Source organism: Medicago sativa, chromosome 4, assembly GCF_051527215.1.
Source record: "Medicago sativa cultivar Bolivia chromosome 4, Bolivia_mono, whole genome shotgun sequence".
NCBI lineage: Eukaryota > Viridiplantae > Streptophyta > Magnoliopsida > Fabales > Fabaceae > Medicago > Medicago sativa.
The window spans coordinates 73,578,060-73,597,245 of record NC_140752.1 but is presented as its reverse complement, the minus strand read 5'-3'; the positions used below and the strand labels follow the sequence as shown (position 1 = coordinate 73,597,245).

The 19,186-nt window shown below is 35.9% G+C and overlaps 1 protein-coding gene across 1 annotated transcript; it reads right to left on the bottom strand.

Annotated features, from left to right (window-relative positions):
* Positions 1–2,648: 2,648 nt before the first annotated feature.
* On the bottom strand, positions 2,649–16,766 carry LOC146931711 (uncharacterized). Its single transcript, XM_085707683.1, has 4 exons — positions 16,713–16,766; positions 3,123–3,660; positions 2,961–3,025; positions 2,649–2,774 (listed from the first exon to the last, which is right to left on the bottom strand). Exons 1-4 carry the CDS (start codon positions 16,764–16,766, stop codon positions 2,649–2,651), a joined length of 783 nt encoding a protein of 260 aa, XP_085563809.1.
* Positions 16,767–19,186: the final 2,420 nt, after the last annotated feature.

The window sequence follows — 19,186 nt, the reverse complement described above, 5'->3', positions numbered from 1 at the left end:
AGATTATTAAAGAAATTTAAGTTTAAAATTGTGCATTGGCATACGTGACAGAGTCAACTAGGTCAACTAATATGGGAAGGAGGGAGTATCAAGTTGTAATCTAAAAGTAATTATATTTTTTTTTCTTGGAATACAAAAAGACCGAAGCTTAGAAAAGAGACTATAACAAAAATAAACGCAAAGTCGAAACTCCAACAATATTAGCAGTGTAAAACTTTTTATATGATCATCACAAATTGAGAACTTTCCTTCCGCGTCAATCCCCAAATTAGCAAGTCCATCATCACAAAAGTTTGCTTCGCGTACACAGGACTGATTTTAACTTTCCATTCTAGCTTCAACATTTGTCGGATTTTTTGAACCAGCTTGTACCCCAATGCATTATCAACTCCTCTATTCTTTATGCTCGCTATAACGGCTTCATAATTCACAACAACTCGATAAAATTAAATCCTCTATCTCTTGAAAGTCGTAATCCTTCCAAAATCCTCCACAATTCGGCCACAAATTGATTACATCTACCATTTTTTAGAGAACCATCCTAGCCATTCACCTTTCATTCTCCATATGATCCCTCCATAACCAGATACACTGTTACGTTTACTCGCATCATTTGTGTTCAACTTGACCTATCCCGTCGACGAAGGAATCAAACACACTAATATCTGCACTTTATTTATGCTCTACATCATGTCCTAGCAACTCACGATCTACATATAATCTAATGCTAATTTTAAAAATCCCATGGCAAGCTACATAAGGTCTTCAAAAATATTCTCATCATGACATTCTTTATTCGTCCACATCCATAATAGTGACAATACAAAACCGATAAATCATTCCACTTAATTTTACTATCAACTTCTATAGAAGGATCCTCGTTTCTCTCTCTAAAAACATAATATACACGTTCTCTAAAGCACCCACCACACCTTCCTCATCCCTAGACATGGCATAGGGGTGGCAACAAGTTTTACTTTCTCTGTCCCTATATCTGATGAGGTGTCGGTATCATGTATCGGTATCTGATTCCAACAAGGGTGAAAAATAAAAACTCGATCATGTATCCAATCGAATTCTTGGATCATATATTCACAATTTTTGTAAACTATTCCTATAAAAAGGGACGGATGAAGTGTATTATTTTTAAAATAAAAAAAAATATTGTAGATAAAAATGAACACTTTACTCTCACGAACTTGGATCACCGGTTGTAACTGCTTACACAATTTCACGCAGTGATCGATCTTGCCTATAGAAGTGTGATCCAAAGGTGTGGATTTATTTAGCTAGTATTCACACAATTTCATCTCAACCACTCATCTTTAATCGGATGGTCAATAACAGTTACCACATGAAACAGTAAATGTGCAGGATCCGTTTCCCTACTCTTACATCACAAGTCCACGTACGGTCATTAACCCATACGAGCATCAATTACTCGGACAGATGAATCCAAGTAACTTATTATGTTGCCTAGCAAACATGTGAGCCTATTAAACGTAAGTGAATAGACCACAAACAATTTCTCTTAGGACAATTTTACTTTCTTAGTTGATATGATTCGATACATTTGGCAAAATTATCACTTTTCTTTTGGCACATGTTTTCATTTGTTGCAACGTACAACCACAATTGTCTTCATTGTATCGAATTTTTAAAATAGTTTTGATTGTAAACTCTATTAATCAAAGGGTTAATATGTCTTTACTCCCCTGTAATATAGGTCATTTCCGATTTCCCCCTGTAATTTTTTTTATTTACCTCCCTGTAAAAAAAAATTGTTTTGATTTACCCTCTAATAGGCCAAACAAAAACGAAAATTTCTTTAAAAAAAATAAAATTGGTTTTTGTTTGGCCTACTAGGGGGTAAATCAAAACAAAAAAAAAAATTATAGGGGGGTAAATCAAAAAAAAAATTACAGGGAGAAAACCGGAAATGACCTATATTACAGGGGGTAAAGACCTATTAACCCTTAATCAAAATAGTCGATGTCAGAGATTATTATGAATAACAAAGTGCATAATCTAAGACTATTTTAAAATTTTGATATGTTGAATAACTATTATAACTACTAGTTAAATATGCAGAAACAAAGATGATTATTAGCCTTTTTTTTAATCAAAGTTCACCTTCGGTAAATCACCATCTATAAAGTAGTGGGTGACGCTCATTCTCACAAGTCCATTGTCCACATACAACCATCAACCAAAACCAAAAATCCAAAGAGTTATTCATCAATGGTGAATCCAATGAGTGATTCAGTTGAGTGTTTTATATATGTCAATGCACAAATTTAAATTTTAAAATATGTAACTATCTATTATCAAACATTATAAAAATTTAATATTTTAAAAATATTCATCTTGACAAATCGATATCTTATATTTTTTTTTTTTGAAATGGCAAATATTATTAACCAACAAGCCCCTGCAAGAAGCACTAAAAAGCTCAGGTGGAGAAAAAAATACAAACAATGGGAAATCGGTTACCACAAAAACCCCGGCTCAAACAAAAACCCCTTAAAAAACCACCCAAAACAAAGGACCTAACCAAGATAGTTGTGACGCAGGCATATACTAATGACGAAACACAAACATACCCGTGCGTCACCACCAAGACCACCTAACCCACCAAGGCACCACCACTAAACCACCTGCACGGTTGCAACACAGCCCAGAAAAGACACAAGCTGCTGCACAACACTGCAGAAGCCAAAAAAGGTCGTTGTCAATCCAAAGAAACAACCAGCAACAGCCGCAGACTGCAACAGCTGCAAAACAAAACCAGACAACCATAACAGCAGGCCAAACAGCAGCGCCAGAAGCCCAAAACAGACACCAAAGAACTACCTCCTCATGGCTTCCCTAGCTAGGCACAATTGTGGGTTCCAACACCACTCATAAAAGAGGCATGACGACGTGCTCATTCGACTCAACATCCATCTCCAAGACAACACCTTGATCTTCTCAACAATCTCATCAACCTCCAAAATGGTATCTTTGAAAATCCTCTCTTTCCGGACTTTCCACAACACCCAAATCGTTGTTTGCCAAATCAACCGAAGACCTTGTATAACATTTTTATTTCTTACCCCCCCCCCCCCCCCCCCCACACCAACCTTCAAAGTGAACAAAAAGATTTGGAAGAGTAATGAAAACACGGTCTAGCCACCACATCAAAATTAACCAAAGCTTACTAGCCAAATCTAAATGGAGGAAAAGGTGAGTAGTTGTTTCCTCAACCCTTCCACACAAAGGACACATATGCAAAATCTCCGGACCAATAGCATGTCTCAAAACAAGATTGGAGATAGTTGGAATGCGGTTTAATAGAGTCCTCCAAGCGAAAGCCACCACTTTAGAAGGAGCCGGTCTCTTCCACAAATTAGCGAACACCCCTTTTTCCTCCTCCCTCCACACATCCTCATATAAAACTAAACCCTCCAATTTTGCATATGCCGATTTCACCGAGAAGGCACCCGAGTCTTCCAACTTCCACCTCCACTCATCTTCATTAGAGGACAACCTCGAAACTTCCAAATCCTCCCTAAGACTTAAAAGCACCTCCTCTTCCCGTATGAAGAGATGTCTTCTCCATGTAAGGGCCCAATCAATACCTTGGTCCGAAGCCACCCCTACTTCTCCCACTTTGGCCTCCTTTTGGGTTGAAATCGAGAAAAGTCTAGGATATCTTTTGTAACAGCCCGATTTTTCGCTAGATTTATTTTATTATTTATTTATGTGTGTTATATGTGCTCTTATGTGATTATTTGCCTCTGTGTGTATTTTTGGTCGGGAATTGTAGAATTCGGTGTTAGAAGGGTATTTTAGTCATTTTTTACTTAAGGGTATTTTGGTCATTTTGAGAGTAGGGGTAATTTAGTAATTTTGTTGAGGATTATTTTTAGTGCATAGTGAGAGTGGTTATTTTACTAAGTCACTAGAGGGAGTGTAGTAATTATTTTATTACCGGTAGGTGACCGTTAGTATTACATTTTACCGTTAAGTGGGTAGTAACATTTTGGGTTAGAATAGAAATGGGTTAGGCCCATTAAGGCATTGTGAGTTGAGCCCAATTAGATAGAACCTATATAAACTCTAGTTGGTAGAGAGAATAGGGTTTTTACCAACATTTTTTCACAATTGAGAAGAGATAGAGATAGAGAGAAGATAAGGGTTTGAAGAGAAAGATCTAGAGGGAGCTAGAGATTCAAGCTTTGGGAGCTAAAGTGAAGCCTTAGAGTTGATTTTGAAGAATTAAGGTAAGGGGGTTAGTCTTTAATCATAATCTAGTAGTTTAATTTCTACCCTAATTCTTTGCATAATTGTGGTTAAGTGGTTAATTTGATTTTAGATGTAAAAATTCGTGCTTAATTATGATGTTATGATTATGTACATGAATTGAATGATAATTGTGTTGTTGTTCTATGATGTTTGAGTGTTCTATAATGTATATGACATGTAAACATCTTTGGGATTAAGTTTTGGGGTTTGGAATGATCAAAATTGGGATTTTGGGTGAAAATGGGATGGAACCCGTAACATTTTTGCTGCAGAACCATGAAGGTTCGCTTAAGCGAACGCGTAAGCGAACCAACATGTGGGTTCTGACTTGAGTTCGCTCAAGCGAACAAGAGCTTCGCTTAAGCGAATCTGCACAGGTTCAGCCCAACTTGATTTTTCGTTTTGTGCACTTGGGGACCAATCCGAGCTTTCTAAAATGTTTCTTTTGACTTGTTAAACCTCTGTTTACACACTTAAACCTACTGAAACATTGTATGAGTTGAATTGGACTTGGTTTTGTGAATTTTCACTTAACTTTCGAAAAATGGTCTGAAACGCTAATTTTCCGAAAACTCGTTTTTCTCATGGAATTGAAGTAGGATTAAGGTTGTATAATTTTTATATGATTTCTAAAATGATTGTGATTGGTTTCATCAAGTCTTAACATGTTTTGCTTTGAAAATTGCATTCTTTTGTAAAAATGATAAAGTGAGACGAACTTTGTGATTTTCATGAATTAGTCGCATCTAGCCGGTGAAACGTAATAGCATGCCCTACTGCATTCATATGTAACTTGGAGGAATGCTTGGTTGAGGCATTTGACCTTGTTTACTTGGTTTTAGTTCAAATTGCCAATTATTTCTAAGTTGTGACTTTGAGAGACGAACTTGATTGAAAATGATTTTAAGAGTCGATTGCCTTATGAATCCTTTATGGATAGTTGATATAACTTATGTGAAGTTGATTGATGATGTATATATGTGATAACTATGTGTTGATTGAATGGTGAAAATTGTTGATGATTGTATATATGTTAAGTGGTGGCGAATTGTTGTCGATTGCATATATACTAAATGTTGGTGATGATCATTTGATGAATGATGGTGGTGAACATGTGTATGTTATGTTGTTTGTTGAACATGTTAAATGTTGGTTGTTGGTGGTGAATTCATACATGCTAATTTTGATGGTGATATTGTTGGTGAATGCATGTATGCAAAATGATGGTGATGATGTGGTGAATTGTTTGTGTGAACATATGCATTGAGTCGAGTCATATGTTCATGCATTCATGACTGATGGTGGCAGATTTTATATCCAATTGAGGTGAATTGTAAGAGAGGATGTGTTCTCTTACATACGATGTTTTTGTTGCATCGAAGGTGACGACCTTGAGGTGATCTGGTACCACATGCATCTAGAAGAGTCTATAACATTGCATGCATTTGAATGGTTGTTGAGTTGTGCCATAATTGAATATGTGACTTAATGAATTTGTGTATTGGTGAGATTTGGTAAATGTTGTGATTGTGTGGATTGGTGTATATGTACATTGGTGGATTTTGTTGATGGTTGTGAATAATTGAATTATGCTCTAATTGCATGTCTTGCTTGTTGTGCTTATACACATGAAGAATCTCTTGATGATAATTAATTTGATAATAATGATGACGTGAGAATTGTATATGTATATACATAAGATGTGGTGATTCTTTGATAATGATGATTGCTTGCTTATAACTTGGAAATGATGAATTATACTTGTTGAGTTAAGCATGCTAGATGAGTAATGAGGTGAGTAATATTTTCATTGATTGATGTTGATAAATGATGAACTCTTGTCGATGCCTTGAGTAGAGATTGATTATGCATGCTATACTATGTTAGTAATGTGATAACTTGAGATGCTAGTAATGGGGGATATTAATCATGTGATGCTAGTATTCTAGGAGAGATGGTTATGTACATGTGATATGTATGAATCCTTGAATGCTATGGTTATTATTTGTTGATTATGATTAATGTAATGCTTACCCCCAGTGGTTTTTGCCGCCTACTTGTCTGTATGGATGGGTAGACGCTAGGGGTGTTCAAAACCGAACCAATCCAATAGAAAAACCGCAAACCGAACCAATCCAAACCAAAACCGCAAAAAACCGCATTTGGTTCGGATGTATTCGGATCAATTTTTTCTCAACCGCATGGTTTGGTTCGGTTTGCGGTTTTGATTTTACCAACCGAACCAAATCAAACCAAACCGCAATATAAGAAAAACGCTAATTAAATATATATCACTTGGACGAATACTCATAGGAACTCAATGAAACTTTAATAAAATGACATATTTTTTTCTCTTGTTAAGTTTCTTCTTTGCCTTTTCTTTCATAAATGTATTTAAGTACTAATTGAACTATTAGAGAATGATAAAAGACTTTAGTCTTTTGTATTTCTCACAAAATATGATTACTTTTTGTTCGCGTTTAAATTTGGTCTACGTAGTTGGGAACATTGTTGGATGAAAATAAAATTGTAATGTTGGATGACATTTAAAACATTGCTGAAAATATGTTGTGTTTTAACTTTATCAATTTGATTTTAATGTTGGAAACAAAAAAAAAATATTGTCCAAAAAAACCACATCAACCAATCCAATCCAAACCGCAATGGTTTGCTTTGGTTTGATTCGGATTTTATTTTAAAAGTCAACCGAACCAAACCAAACCGCATACTTATTTATCATGCAGTTCAGATGACTTTTAACCTCAAAACCGAACCAAACCGCACCATGAACACCCCTAGTAGACACTGTGCAGGAGTAGTCCGCTTTGGTGAGTGTTTGGATAGCGGAAGCTAGCCTCCGTTATCATTTTGGCGTCGTAGTCTAGGGCTCTGATTAGGTTGTGTCAGTGTCCTTAGTTATGTTGGATTATTTTATTTGGAGATGTACTCATTGTTGAGATTTGGAGAATTTTATGTTGATGTTTATTGACCATGGCATGTATATGTTGGAGATATATGTTTTGCATCCGCTGTGACTGTCCAAATATTTTATATATGCATGACTGTTGTTATTTTGATGAGACGTATGTTATACCCTAATTTTGGACCTAAAAATACTTATTCAATTCTTCTTTTCTTGCATTATAAATCATTTGATATATCTCTGATCAATTACATCTTTCCTTGCATTTTATTTCAGTGTTATTTGCAAAGTTCATATAAAAGGGTATTTTAGTCATTTCCTGCATTCAACTCATTTTAATCCTTGAAAATTGTTTGAGTCTTTTAAATTGGTTTGTATAAGTCCTTGTTTCAATCTCATGTCAAAATTCATTTCAAAAATATCAGTTGAGTCATTTTTTTAGTCAGTTTAGCCCCTAGGGGCATTTTAGTCATTTCCCATGATAAATCTCTTTCAATCTTTAAAAATTTGTTTGAGTCCTTTCAAATAGTTTGAATAAGTCTTCATTTCAATTTTATGTCAAAATCCATTTCAAAAATTGCATTTGAAGTCATTTTGAGTCAGTTTTGCCCCTAGGGGCATTTTAGTCTTTTCATGTGTTAAAACCCTGTTTAAATTCTAAAAATTGTCTCTGAGTCTTTTAATTCGCTTGTATAAATTTTTGCTTTAATCCCCTGTTAAAAATCCATTTTAAAATTTCATCTGAGTCATTCTGAGTCGTTTTAGTCCCCAGGGGCGTTTTGGTCATTTCACATAATATTTCTGATTCATTTTAATCTGCTTTGTTGTTTTTAATCGTCTCGCTTTACGTTAATTTTCGATTTACTTTTTCAGTTTAATTTTAGTTTTAATTTTCATTTTGGTCCTCGTATTTTTGTTATTTTCATATTAATCCTTTTTTGAGTTTGTTATGGTCAAGGTCAAAGTTGGTCAAAGTTTGTTACTACTTAGTCCATGTGGCATTTCCTCATTGGTCCAAGCATTCCCACATCACCTATAAATTCAACTCACCTCACAATTTCTCATTCAACCATTAATCATTTTTTTACAAATTCCAAAAAAAATCACAAACTTTTTCTCATTTTTCCCTCCTTTCTTCTCTCACGTAACAACCTTCTCCTCCACCATAACCACTTCTCTCCACCACTCTCACCACCCTAACAACCTTCTCTAACCACCCTAACAACCTTCTCTCTCCACCATAACTAACCACTCAACCACCACAATCCACCATAAAAACCACCACAACAACAACCACTAGCCGCCACTTCCACCACCTCAACCAATTCAATTCTTCACAAAAACAATCAGAATTCAATCACCATCACTGCAAAATCGTCGAATCAAAGCAAGCTTCCATACAACGCCCAAATTCACATTGAATCCGTGAAAGAACAAGAAAGAAGTAGAAAGGAAGAACAGTTCAGCGCAAGCACCTAGCATCAAACTCAATTGGCTCGGACTCAACGAAATCAAGAGCAAAGGGCAGTGACGAAGGTGGTACGAACGGAATCGGAGAATTCGAACGGAAAGAGGAGCAGATCGGAGCAATCCAGCCGTCCACCGCGACCTGCAGCTGAAGCCGATTGGAACGATTCAAAGGTAAATCATCGCATCTTCCCACTCGTTTCTGTTTGTTTCGTTTAGACTTCGTCTTCGCTTGCGATTAGACTGTAGCTTTGGATTTTTGATTCGAAATTGCTTACGGTTTGGAACGAGGAAGAACAGAGAGGCGTCGTTTTTTTTCGTTTCTTGATGTTGATTTGTTAGATCCTTTGGAATTTGGGACTTTAATTTTGAAAGTATAATTAAGAGAATGAAGAAAGGAGAAGAAATAAGGAGTGGATTGTGTGTTGCTTATCTGGAACGAAGAAGAAGATAAGAAGAAGAAGGAGTTGTGTTTGGTTCACGCATTCTCTGTGTTAAAGCTTATATTCCATTTTAATCCCATGCGCTCATGCCTACGACCTTACCATGTGCCTTCACGTGTTTTGATAGTTGGATCTTGGATCTGATCCAACTGGATCGATCCAACGACCCCTGTGCTTCCTGCCAACCCGTTTCTCAACATTAGACTGGGCCTGGGCTTAATTTGGCTGTATATTTCATTTTCTTGCAATTTTCTTGCTATTTTAACACTACTTAATGCTGTTTACACCTTTGTTCTTACTAAAATCCTTTCAAAAATTCCCAAAAAATTTACTCAATATCTTCTTGATGTTTTCAATGGATTTTAATGTGTTTTGCATGTTAATCTTGATGGAAAACACAGGGAAATATTTGTCTCCTTGTTAATTCATTTTTTCCCACTTTTTATTAAAAATCTTGTTAAAGAATTTCTAAAAAAATTGTGAACTCTCTTGCAATTATTTTTGATGCTTGAAATTGGTTTCTCATGATATTTTGGTATGTTGAAAATTGATAAAAAATATATGGGGAGATTTCTTGTGGCTTTGTGTTACTTTTTGATAATTTCTTGTGAAAATTTCGCATGTTCGTGATCCCAAAGTCTTGCTATGGTATATTGATCCTTAGTGTGAGAGTTTGCAATGTGTATGCCTCTGATTTGGTGCTATTCTTTACTGTTTTGGAGTTTGATTTGTTAGTTTCTTGTTTTACAAGTCATGTAAATAATTGTTTGTGGAAATAAAGTGTGAAATATGCTTAAATTGTGTCATAATTCTTGGTTTAATATTGTCTTATAATTTTCATGTCATAGCTGAAATAAAACTCTTTGAAGGTTGTCATGGCATGAAAATTATAGGCCTTATGTTTGTGGGAATTTTATGACAAAGTTTAGGCATGTTTTACCACTTTTGAGTGTTAGGATTTTTACCCCTTTTTTTTAAGTTTCATTACTTTACTTGCATCCATTTCAATCCTTATTATTCCTTGTGCCACTAACCATTTTGTTTCATGTTTCATGCATCTCTACAAGCATACTTCATTCTCCCATTATAGTTCCATTTCTTGCACTTTAATTCCCATATTAATACTTAGAATGTAACACCTAGGAAATCTTGTACTTTACTTTTATGCCATTTTTGATTCTTGCAAGACCATAGAATGTAAACTAGGGCATGATGTAATAAGGACAATGGACTCTAATAATGTACACCGACACAAGCACCGACGCATGCACACACACCACTTTAGGTATATAGTTAGAATATGCATGTTTAGATGTATGTTTAGGATTGTATGTTTAGATGAATGTTTAGGCTTTATACTTAGAAAAATCATTTTCCCAAAAAAATGTGAACAACATCACTCAAACCATTTTCTAAATAAACCTTGGGATCAAAATCCCATTGTATTTTCCCTCTTTCATTTTCTTAATCAAAAATTCAATGAAAATAATCATATTTGACTTCTTTTTGCAAATCACTAATCAAACCCCACTTCTTCTAAATCTCATGCCCTTGAGGCCTCTTTCTATTCTTCAAAATTCCATTTTCAAACTTAAAATCAACCAACAAAAACAAAAACATTTTTGGAAGAGAACTACGATGGATTTGATCCCTTAAACGGGTACGTAGGCAAGGAATCAAAATTCCTTCAATTCAACTAAAATAAAAATCCAAAAACATTCTTCTCCCTCCAATTCTTCACTTAGAAACTTTTAGGCTTAATAACATCTTTCAAAATAGCATTTGAAAATAAAGCGCGCGCGTAGAAATTAAAGACGGTTCCTATAGGATACTATAGTCGTTATGGGTGCCTAACACCTTCCCGTAGCGAAAACAACTCCCGGACCTCGATTCTCAAGGGTTTTGCCTACTTTTTCCCTTCCCAAGAAAAAATAAGATATCACCGGTTAAAAAGGTTCAAACGTAATCAATGTTTGACACCCGAAAACCAAGATAAAACAACGTAGCGTCTATTTCTTGAATATTTGTTATATTCGCGTGTTTTATCGCTTTAATAGGAATAGGGCGTTACATCTTTCCCGGAGACATCTACCCCTATTTCACAGATCATTCCAAAAGCTTGAATTCAACCCGTTCCCTACTTTCCACTCCACTGCCAAGTTAAACCAATTCACACTCCCAAAATTATCAAGATTAGTCAACTCCTTCCACCAAAGAGAAGAGAGATTCGGCCAAGCTCTACTCCCCCTCCAACAATTTGCCAACGCAATTACCATACTTTTCTTGTAACACGTCCTTCCACAACGCGGGCTTCACGTCTATCAACCTCCACCGCCATTTTGCCAAAAAACTCACATTCATAACCCGGATGTCCTTAACCCCCAATCCTCCGTTACACTTATGTTGACACACCGACTTCCATCTCACCCAACTAATCTTCCGCCCTCCACCGACACCACCCCAAAGAAATTCTCTTTGGATCCGGACAATCCTCCGCCAAACTTGCACCGGCATTTTCAACAAAGACATGTAAAAAATGGGAATAGAATTTAGGACCGAATTAAGAAGCACAATTCTACCTCCAAAGCTAATATATTTATGCCTTCAATTATTCAACCTCCCACTAAGATTCTCCACCATAGGATCCCAAGTTGCCATACTCCTCGAATTTGCACCCACCGGGAGGCTCAAATACTTAAACGGAACACTCCCCTTACTACAATTCAAAAAGTTACATGCCATATCCATAAACACCAAGTCGACATTCACCCCTATCAAAGAGCTCTTGTAGAAATTAATCTTCAACCGATATCTTATATGTTATAATTTATCTTTATATATTAGTTGAAAAATATAATCAAAACATCTTATATTAATAATGCATAGAAAAATTGAGTCACTCATTATAAGACAAAGTTAGTACATAAAAAAAAGTTTTAGAGTAAATGTATCTATATCTTAAAAATTATGGAAACAAAATAAAATCCTGATATGACACAGTTAGAGACAAACTCATGATCTATTTCTAAGTTAGAGTTATATCATTTAGAGCCTAAAGATGAGATTTGACTCAATAATCAGATTTATAACCTTGAGCAGCAGTCTAATTTTATGTGCTTGGGCCTTTCATAATTTTTTATTTGTAGCAATCTATTATCACAAAATAAAATCCCTTTTGCTTTTGAAAAAAAAAATCATCATAATAAAATAGTTTGTACAAGGATCGTTGTAATCAAATTACATTTTTCTTTATCTTGGTGATTGTCCTATTCCGCAGATTAAAGTGTAATTGTTTCTTGGGTAAAATATGCTTTTCGTCCCTGCAATTATAGGTCATTTGAATTTTCGTCCCTGAGCTTACTAATCCTCTCATTTCGTCCCTGTAAAAGTTAATCACTTGAAATTTCGTCCCTCTCCCCTTTTAATCACTGCCACGTTAGCAAATTACCAAAATGGCATGGGAATTGACGAAAATACCCCTGGCTTATTTTTTTTTGTTTTTTTTCCTTCAAAATTTTTTTTCCTAGTTTTTTCCCGAATTTTTTTTTACGATTTTTTCTCCGAAAAATTTCAGTTTTTTCAGTTTTAATTTTAACATTTTTTTTCCGAAATTTTTTATGATTTTTAATTATTTTTTCAGATTTTTTTAATTTAAAAAAAGAATTTTCAAAAAAAATAAGTCAGGGGTATTTTCGTCAATTCCCATGCCATTTTGGTAATTTGCTGACGTGGCAGTGATTAAAAGGGGAGAGGGACGAAATTTCAAGTGATTAACTTTTACAGGGACGAAATGGGAGGATTAGTAAACTCAGGGACGAAAATTCAAATGGCCTATAATTGTAGGGACGAAAAACATATTTTACCCTTGTTTCTTTGACTTCCATGTTAGGAGAATAATATCCAATCAAAGTCACAAGCCCTATCACAAACCTTTAACCTTATGTCATTGGGAGGGGTCCTCAATCACTATCACAGTAGGTCTTCAAGACAATTACGTTGTTGAAGGGGTAAAATATTCGAGTTAAGATCCTCTTTATTTGGTATTCTCTCCATTTCATCCATTTGGAGAGATATAGACACACAAAAATCTCGAAAAACTAAAAAGTAATTAATGATGGTGGGATCCACTTAATAGTGGGACCCACTATCTATTTTATGTGTCTATCTCTCTCCAAATTGCATACTTCATTTATTATACAAAATGGAGAGGATCTTTACCCAAAATATTCCATGGGTTAGATCATCACTCAAATATTTAACCACCGCTCAATTTATTTCCTTGTTCATGAATCCTCGCGGCATCTCCAAGGCTAGTCTCTTAAGTGGTTCCCATATGCTCTATCTCACTTTAGTAATACTTGATTAATTTACTCAGATGATTGATTCCTCAAAATGAATTTTAAATGGGAGAAATAGTCACTTTGGTCCTTGAATGAGTGATAAGTAGTCATAATAGTCCCTCAATGTATCGAAATAGCAAAATAGTCTCTGATTGTGCACTTTGTTAGTCAAAATAGTCCTTGATATTAAAATATTTCGTTAATATTGTCATATTAGTGTTTCAATAGACTTACTTATTGTCATATTAGTCCTTATACGTACTTACTTATTGTCATTTTAGTCCTTATATCAAAAGAGTTATTGTGAGTATTAAGGGGTTATTTAAGCTTTAGGGACTATTTTGACTAATAAAGTGGACAATCAGGGACTATTTTGGAATTTTGATACATTGAAGGACTATTGTGACTACTTGCTACACATTGAGGGACCAAAGTGACTATTACCCCATTTTAAATGACTTCACATGTCAGACTAAATAGGAAAAGCCACTAAATAGTGGTTTTCATTCAAGTTTTTTTTTTTTTTTTACAAATATATATCATTAGAGTTGCTCCAATACTTTTTATATATCATCCCCGTCTCTCTCCCTTCACTTTCATCATACTCGTTATATAATCTTTATCATCTTTGTATCAAGTATCAACAATGTAACGTCTCAATCTCTCCATCTCTCTATTATGAATCCGTCATTCATCTCTCTCACTTCACTTTCAAGTTTCAACATAGTACTCTTTTTATAGTACCAATTATTTTAATGATTGGAGATAGGTGGCGTACGATGATCATGTCGAAATCCAATAATTTGGTAGAAGGAATCCAATATTTTGGAATTGCCTTTAAAAAAAATCATTTTTTTTAAGATTCAAAAAACAAATTTCTTCTAAGTGTATGTTTAGGTTCTACTGCAACAATAATTAATTTGAATGAATTGATTTTGTAAAATTGATTTAGATTAAAAGTGAGTTGAAGGTAAAATGAGTTATGTTTGAATAAACATGAGTTAAACTATAAATTTATGTATAAAAATCAATTCTATTATCAAAATTTACAAATCCTAGTTGCAAGTAGAATTAACTCTAAAGACAAAATCAATTCTACCCGAAAGAAACCAAACATATAAGAATCAATTCTACACTTTCACTACTCGAAGGAAACCAAACATATAAGAATCAATTCTACACTTTCATAATCAATTTTGTCACCTCTCAAGATAGAACCAAATACACACTAATTTACTTTTACGCAAATCGTGTCTACATGTGAATGGTGGCCACCCTTTTTCAAGGACACAAAGTATGTTTAGTTTTGTGATGACAAAAAATAATTTTTAATGAATTAATTATAGAAAGTTATTCTTTTTTTTTTGGTACAAAAGAGGGCCAAAGGCCCAAAAGAAAACTAAGAAGCTAGGCGAACATTCCTAAGCATAGAAGCGCCAGAGATGTCATCAAAAAGAAGTATATGGAGCTCACTGGATGGATTCTTCACTATGATACAATTAAAAGAGTCTAGAGAAAAGCTAAAGTTAGCCAACCAATCAGCACATTGATTACCCTCCCTCCAAGTATGACGAAATCAGACTCGCCAATCCAAAGCCATTGTTGCGGATTCGATGAGAAAACACACCAATAACAAACTTGATGTGTGGAGCAAGGGATAATTAAGCAACCAATATCAAAGTGAATTGCAATTAAACAAGCAAAAGTAGAAAAACAGCGAGAGAAAAGCAGAGAGAACACAAAAGAATCTGTTTACCCAGTTCGGTCCAAATTGACCTAGTCTGGGGGAGAGAGCAGCCCTCCGTTCCACTATATGATGAGTAACGTTACAAAAGAGATTTCAATGGGTTACAAGAATAAGTCTCCCGCCTAATTCTACCCAAATCCCAGCCTCTTCCCGTAACCAAGAGACTCAATCCTAATAGTGTTTCCCAAGGTGAATCAACCTTCAAACCCTAGTTTGTTGCCAAGAGACAAACTCTATACAAACCCTAGTTTGATTTCTAAACCCTTGTTTCAGCCCCCTCTATCTCTCAAAATAGTCTGATACAAGGCCTATATTTATAGTAAAAGAAACTCCCATAAAATTGTAACAAATCTGGCCCAAAAAATACGTTTCTGAAAAATAACAGCACGCGAAATCGGCCACCGATTTTCCAAATCGGCCACCGATTTTTCCCGAACAGAAAGCCTCCCAAAAGGCAGCCAAAATCGGCCACCGATTTTCCAAATCGGCCACCGATTTGTACTTTCAGCAAACATCAATTTTGGCCTCCAAACTCCAATTTTGAGTCACTTTCACAACAATCTCCACCTTGACTCCAAATTAGTGATGATGCCCATTTAACATCAACACCTTGCTGCTCTTTCCCTTGCTTCCCACTACACCAAGTAGCTCCACAAGTTTACACCTTAATCTCTTCAATCATCGGAATGCCTTCCGCCCCTTTGAAGATCCTTGTGTCCAAACTACTCAAGGAATTTTAGGTAGTTCCACAAGTACACACCTTAACCTCTTCAGCCATCGGAATGTCTTCCGCCTTCTCGAAGATCCTTGTATCCAAACTACACTAGGAATTTCAGGTAGTTCTACAAGACTACACCATACCTCTTCAATACGAGACATCTCCCGCTTCCTTGAAGATCTACTTGTTCCCAATCACCCTTGGCTTTTAGAGTAATTCACAAGTATACACCTCAACCCTTTCAGCCCTTGGAATGTCTTCCGTCTTCTCGAAAGGTCCTTGCAGTCCAACTACACTAGGAGTTTTAGGTAGTTCCACAAGCATTCACCATACCTCTTCAATACGAGACATCTCCCGCTTCCTTGAAGATCACCTTGCATCCAATCACCCTTGGACTTTTAGGGTAATTCCACAAGCCGTGCTATACATTCTTCAACCTCCGGAATGCCTTCCGTCTTCATGAAGAAAACCCTTGCTCACCACTAGAGCATAGCACCCAAGGTCCTCCATAGTCGTACCACTCCCGGTGTGTTCAACTCCACCTAAAGCTGAGCTTCCAACCTCTCAACTAGCAAATGAGTACATCCCACTATGTCTTCCTTGAACCTCCACCTCAACCGGTAGATCATGAGTATTCTTACCACCGCCTCTCCAGGCTGATGTTGAGTGTTTAACGTCTCTCCAGACGACCACCGCTCCACTAGGCATCAATACCAAGGTGACCAACATCACCTTCATCCTCCAAACAACACCACACCATCAGAGCACCCGCATCCCCAAGACGCACCTCAATGTTCTCCAAATCACCAATGATTTTGTTGAACTCCACAAGTAGCTCCATGACGGCCTTTAACTTTACCATCCTGAATAAGTAAAGTTGTTGCTTTAGGAATTGTCGACGAGCCAAAGACTTTGTCATATACAAAGATTCCAACTTTGCCCACATCGATGTCGCGGTTGGTTCCTTTGCTACTTCTCTCAAAACTTTATCTCCGAGGCACAAGACAATGGCACTCCTGGCCTTGTCCACCATCTCGGTCTTCTCCGCTCGTGTCATGGTGACTGGTAACGAACCTTCACCCTTCAAAGCTTTCTCACACTTTTGCTGTATTAACACCGCTTCCATCTTTACCTTCCATAACCCAAAATCGTTATCTCCGGTAAACTTCTCAATATCCCACTTCGAACCCATGATACTTGATTATCCTTTGACCTTTGCCCCACGGTGGGCGCCAATTGTTGCGGATTCGATGAGAAAACACACCAATAACAAACTTGATGTGTGGAGCAAGGGATAATTAAGCAACCAATATCAAAGTGAATTGCAATTAAACAAGCAAAAGTAGAAAAACAGCGAGAGAAAAGCAGAGAGAACACAAAAGAATCTGTTTACCCAGTTCGGTCCAAATTGACCTAGTCTGGGGGAGAGAGCAGCCCTCCGTTCCACTATATGATGAGTAACGTTACAAAAGAGATTTCAATGGGTTACAAGAATAAGTCTCCCGCCTAATTCTACCCAAATCCCAGCCTCTTCCCGTAACCAAGAGACTCAATCCTAATAGTGTTTCCCAAGGTGAATCAACCTTCAAACCCTAGTTTGTTGCCAAGAGACAAACTCTATACAAACCCTAGTTTGATTTCTAAACCCTTGTTTCAGCCCCCTCTATCTCTCAAAATAGTCTGATACAAGGCCTATATTTATAGTAAAAGAAACTCCCATAAAATTGTAACAAATCTGGCCCAAAAAATACGTTTCTGAAAAATAACAGCACGCGAAATCGGCCACCGATTTTCCAAATCGGCCACCGATTTTTCCCGAACAGAAAGCCTCCCAAAAGGCAGCCAAAATCGGCCACCGATTTTCCAAATCGGCCACCGATTTGTACTTTCAGCAAACATCAATTTTGGCCTCCAAACTCCAATTTTGAGTCACTTTCACAACAGCCATGAGTTTTCGAATGCATTGTACCAATATGAGAACTGAGCCACTAAACTTGCAGTTTTATGTAACCATGCCAATCAAGATTTTAGAATCACTTTCAACAATGAGTTGCGGAATGTGCTCTCGCCCAGCCATCTCCAAACCAAGATACATGCCCCACGTTTCAGCATGAAGTGCATCACAAACTCCAATCTATCAAATGTAGCCTTTTAGCCATCTCCCTTTAGTGTCGCGAAAGAGGCCACCACAACCTGAATATTTTCCACTTCCTTTGCAAGCACCATCACTATTGAGTTTAATCCAACCTTGAGAGGGTTTCTTCCAACCTATGTAGATTGTCTCATTCATTGGAAAATTGCGATGAAGTTGTTGATTTGAACACAAGTCTATCTTTTGAACAAAATTTTGGATCACCAAGACAGGGTTATTCGGTTGTTGAAAATTCTCTTCAAAAATAGCTTTGTTAAAAGTTATTCTAATTTAAAGTGAGTTGAAATGTAAAGTATAATAACGTTTGAATAGATTAATGTAAAAGTGAGTTGAATAGTAAAAGTGAGTTGAATAATAAATTTGAATGTTAAAATCAATTTTAGAATAAAAAGCTCAAATTAGAATCAATTTTGGAGGTAAATTCAATTATATTAAAGAGCAATCAAACATGACAAAATCAATTCTACACATCGAGAATTTATTTTGATGCTCTCTTTGAGACAAGAGACACAAATTTTATAAGTAAGTTAGTTTTTAATAGGGTAAAATTTCATACCAGTCCTTCAATATACTTAATAACTGTCATATCAGTTCATATAAGTATTGGCTATCGTATTAATCTCTATAAAAAAGAATTTTTCTCGGTATGTTAGGACTATTTTAACATCATAGACTATTTTGATTAATGGAACACACAATCAGATGCTAGTTTGAAATTTCGATACATTGATAAATTATTGTGCATATTCGTTACACATTCAAAAACAAAAATGACTAATTTCTCTTCCATTATAAAAACTAGCACATATGACTCATGTAGTATTGATGACTTAACTACAACAAATGCAATTACTAACAAAGAATGCGTTGCAACCTAACATCAATTATTCCAAGTTCCAACTCATGAATCCAACTAACTTCATGTTGCCTAGCAAACATGAGAGGCTAGTAAGGTAACTGAATAGACCACAAACAATTTCAGTTAAGACAAATCACTCTGTTACTTGATATGATTCGATATATTTGGCAAAATTGTTCATCACTTTTCTTTTGGCACATGTTTTCATTTTTTTTAACTTATACATTCCATTTTATTAAGGATAAATAGT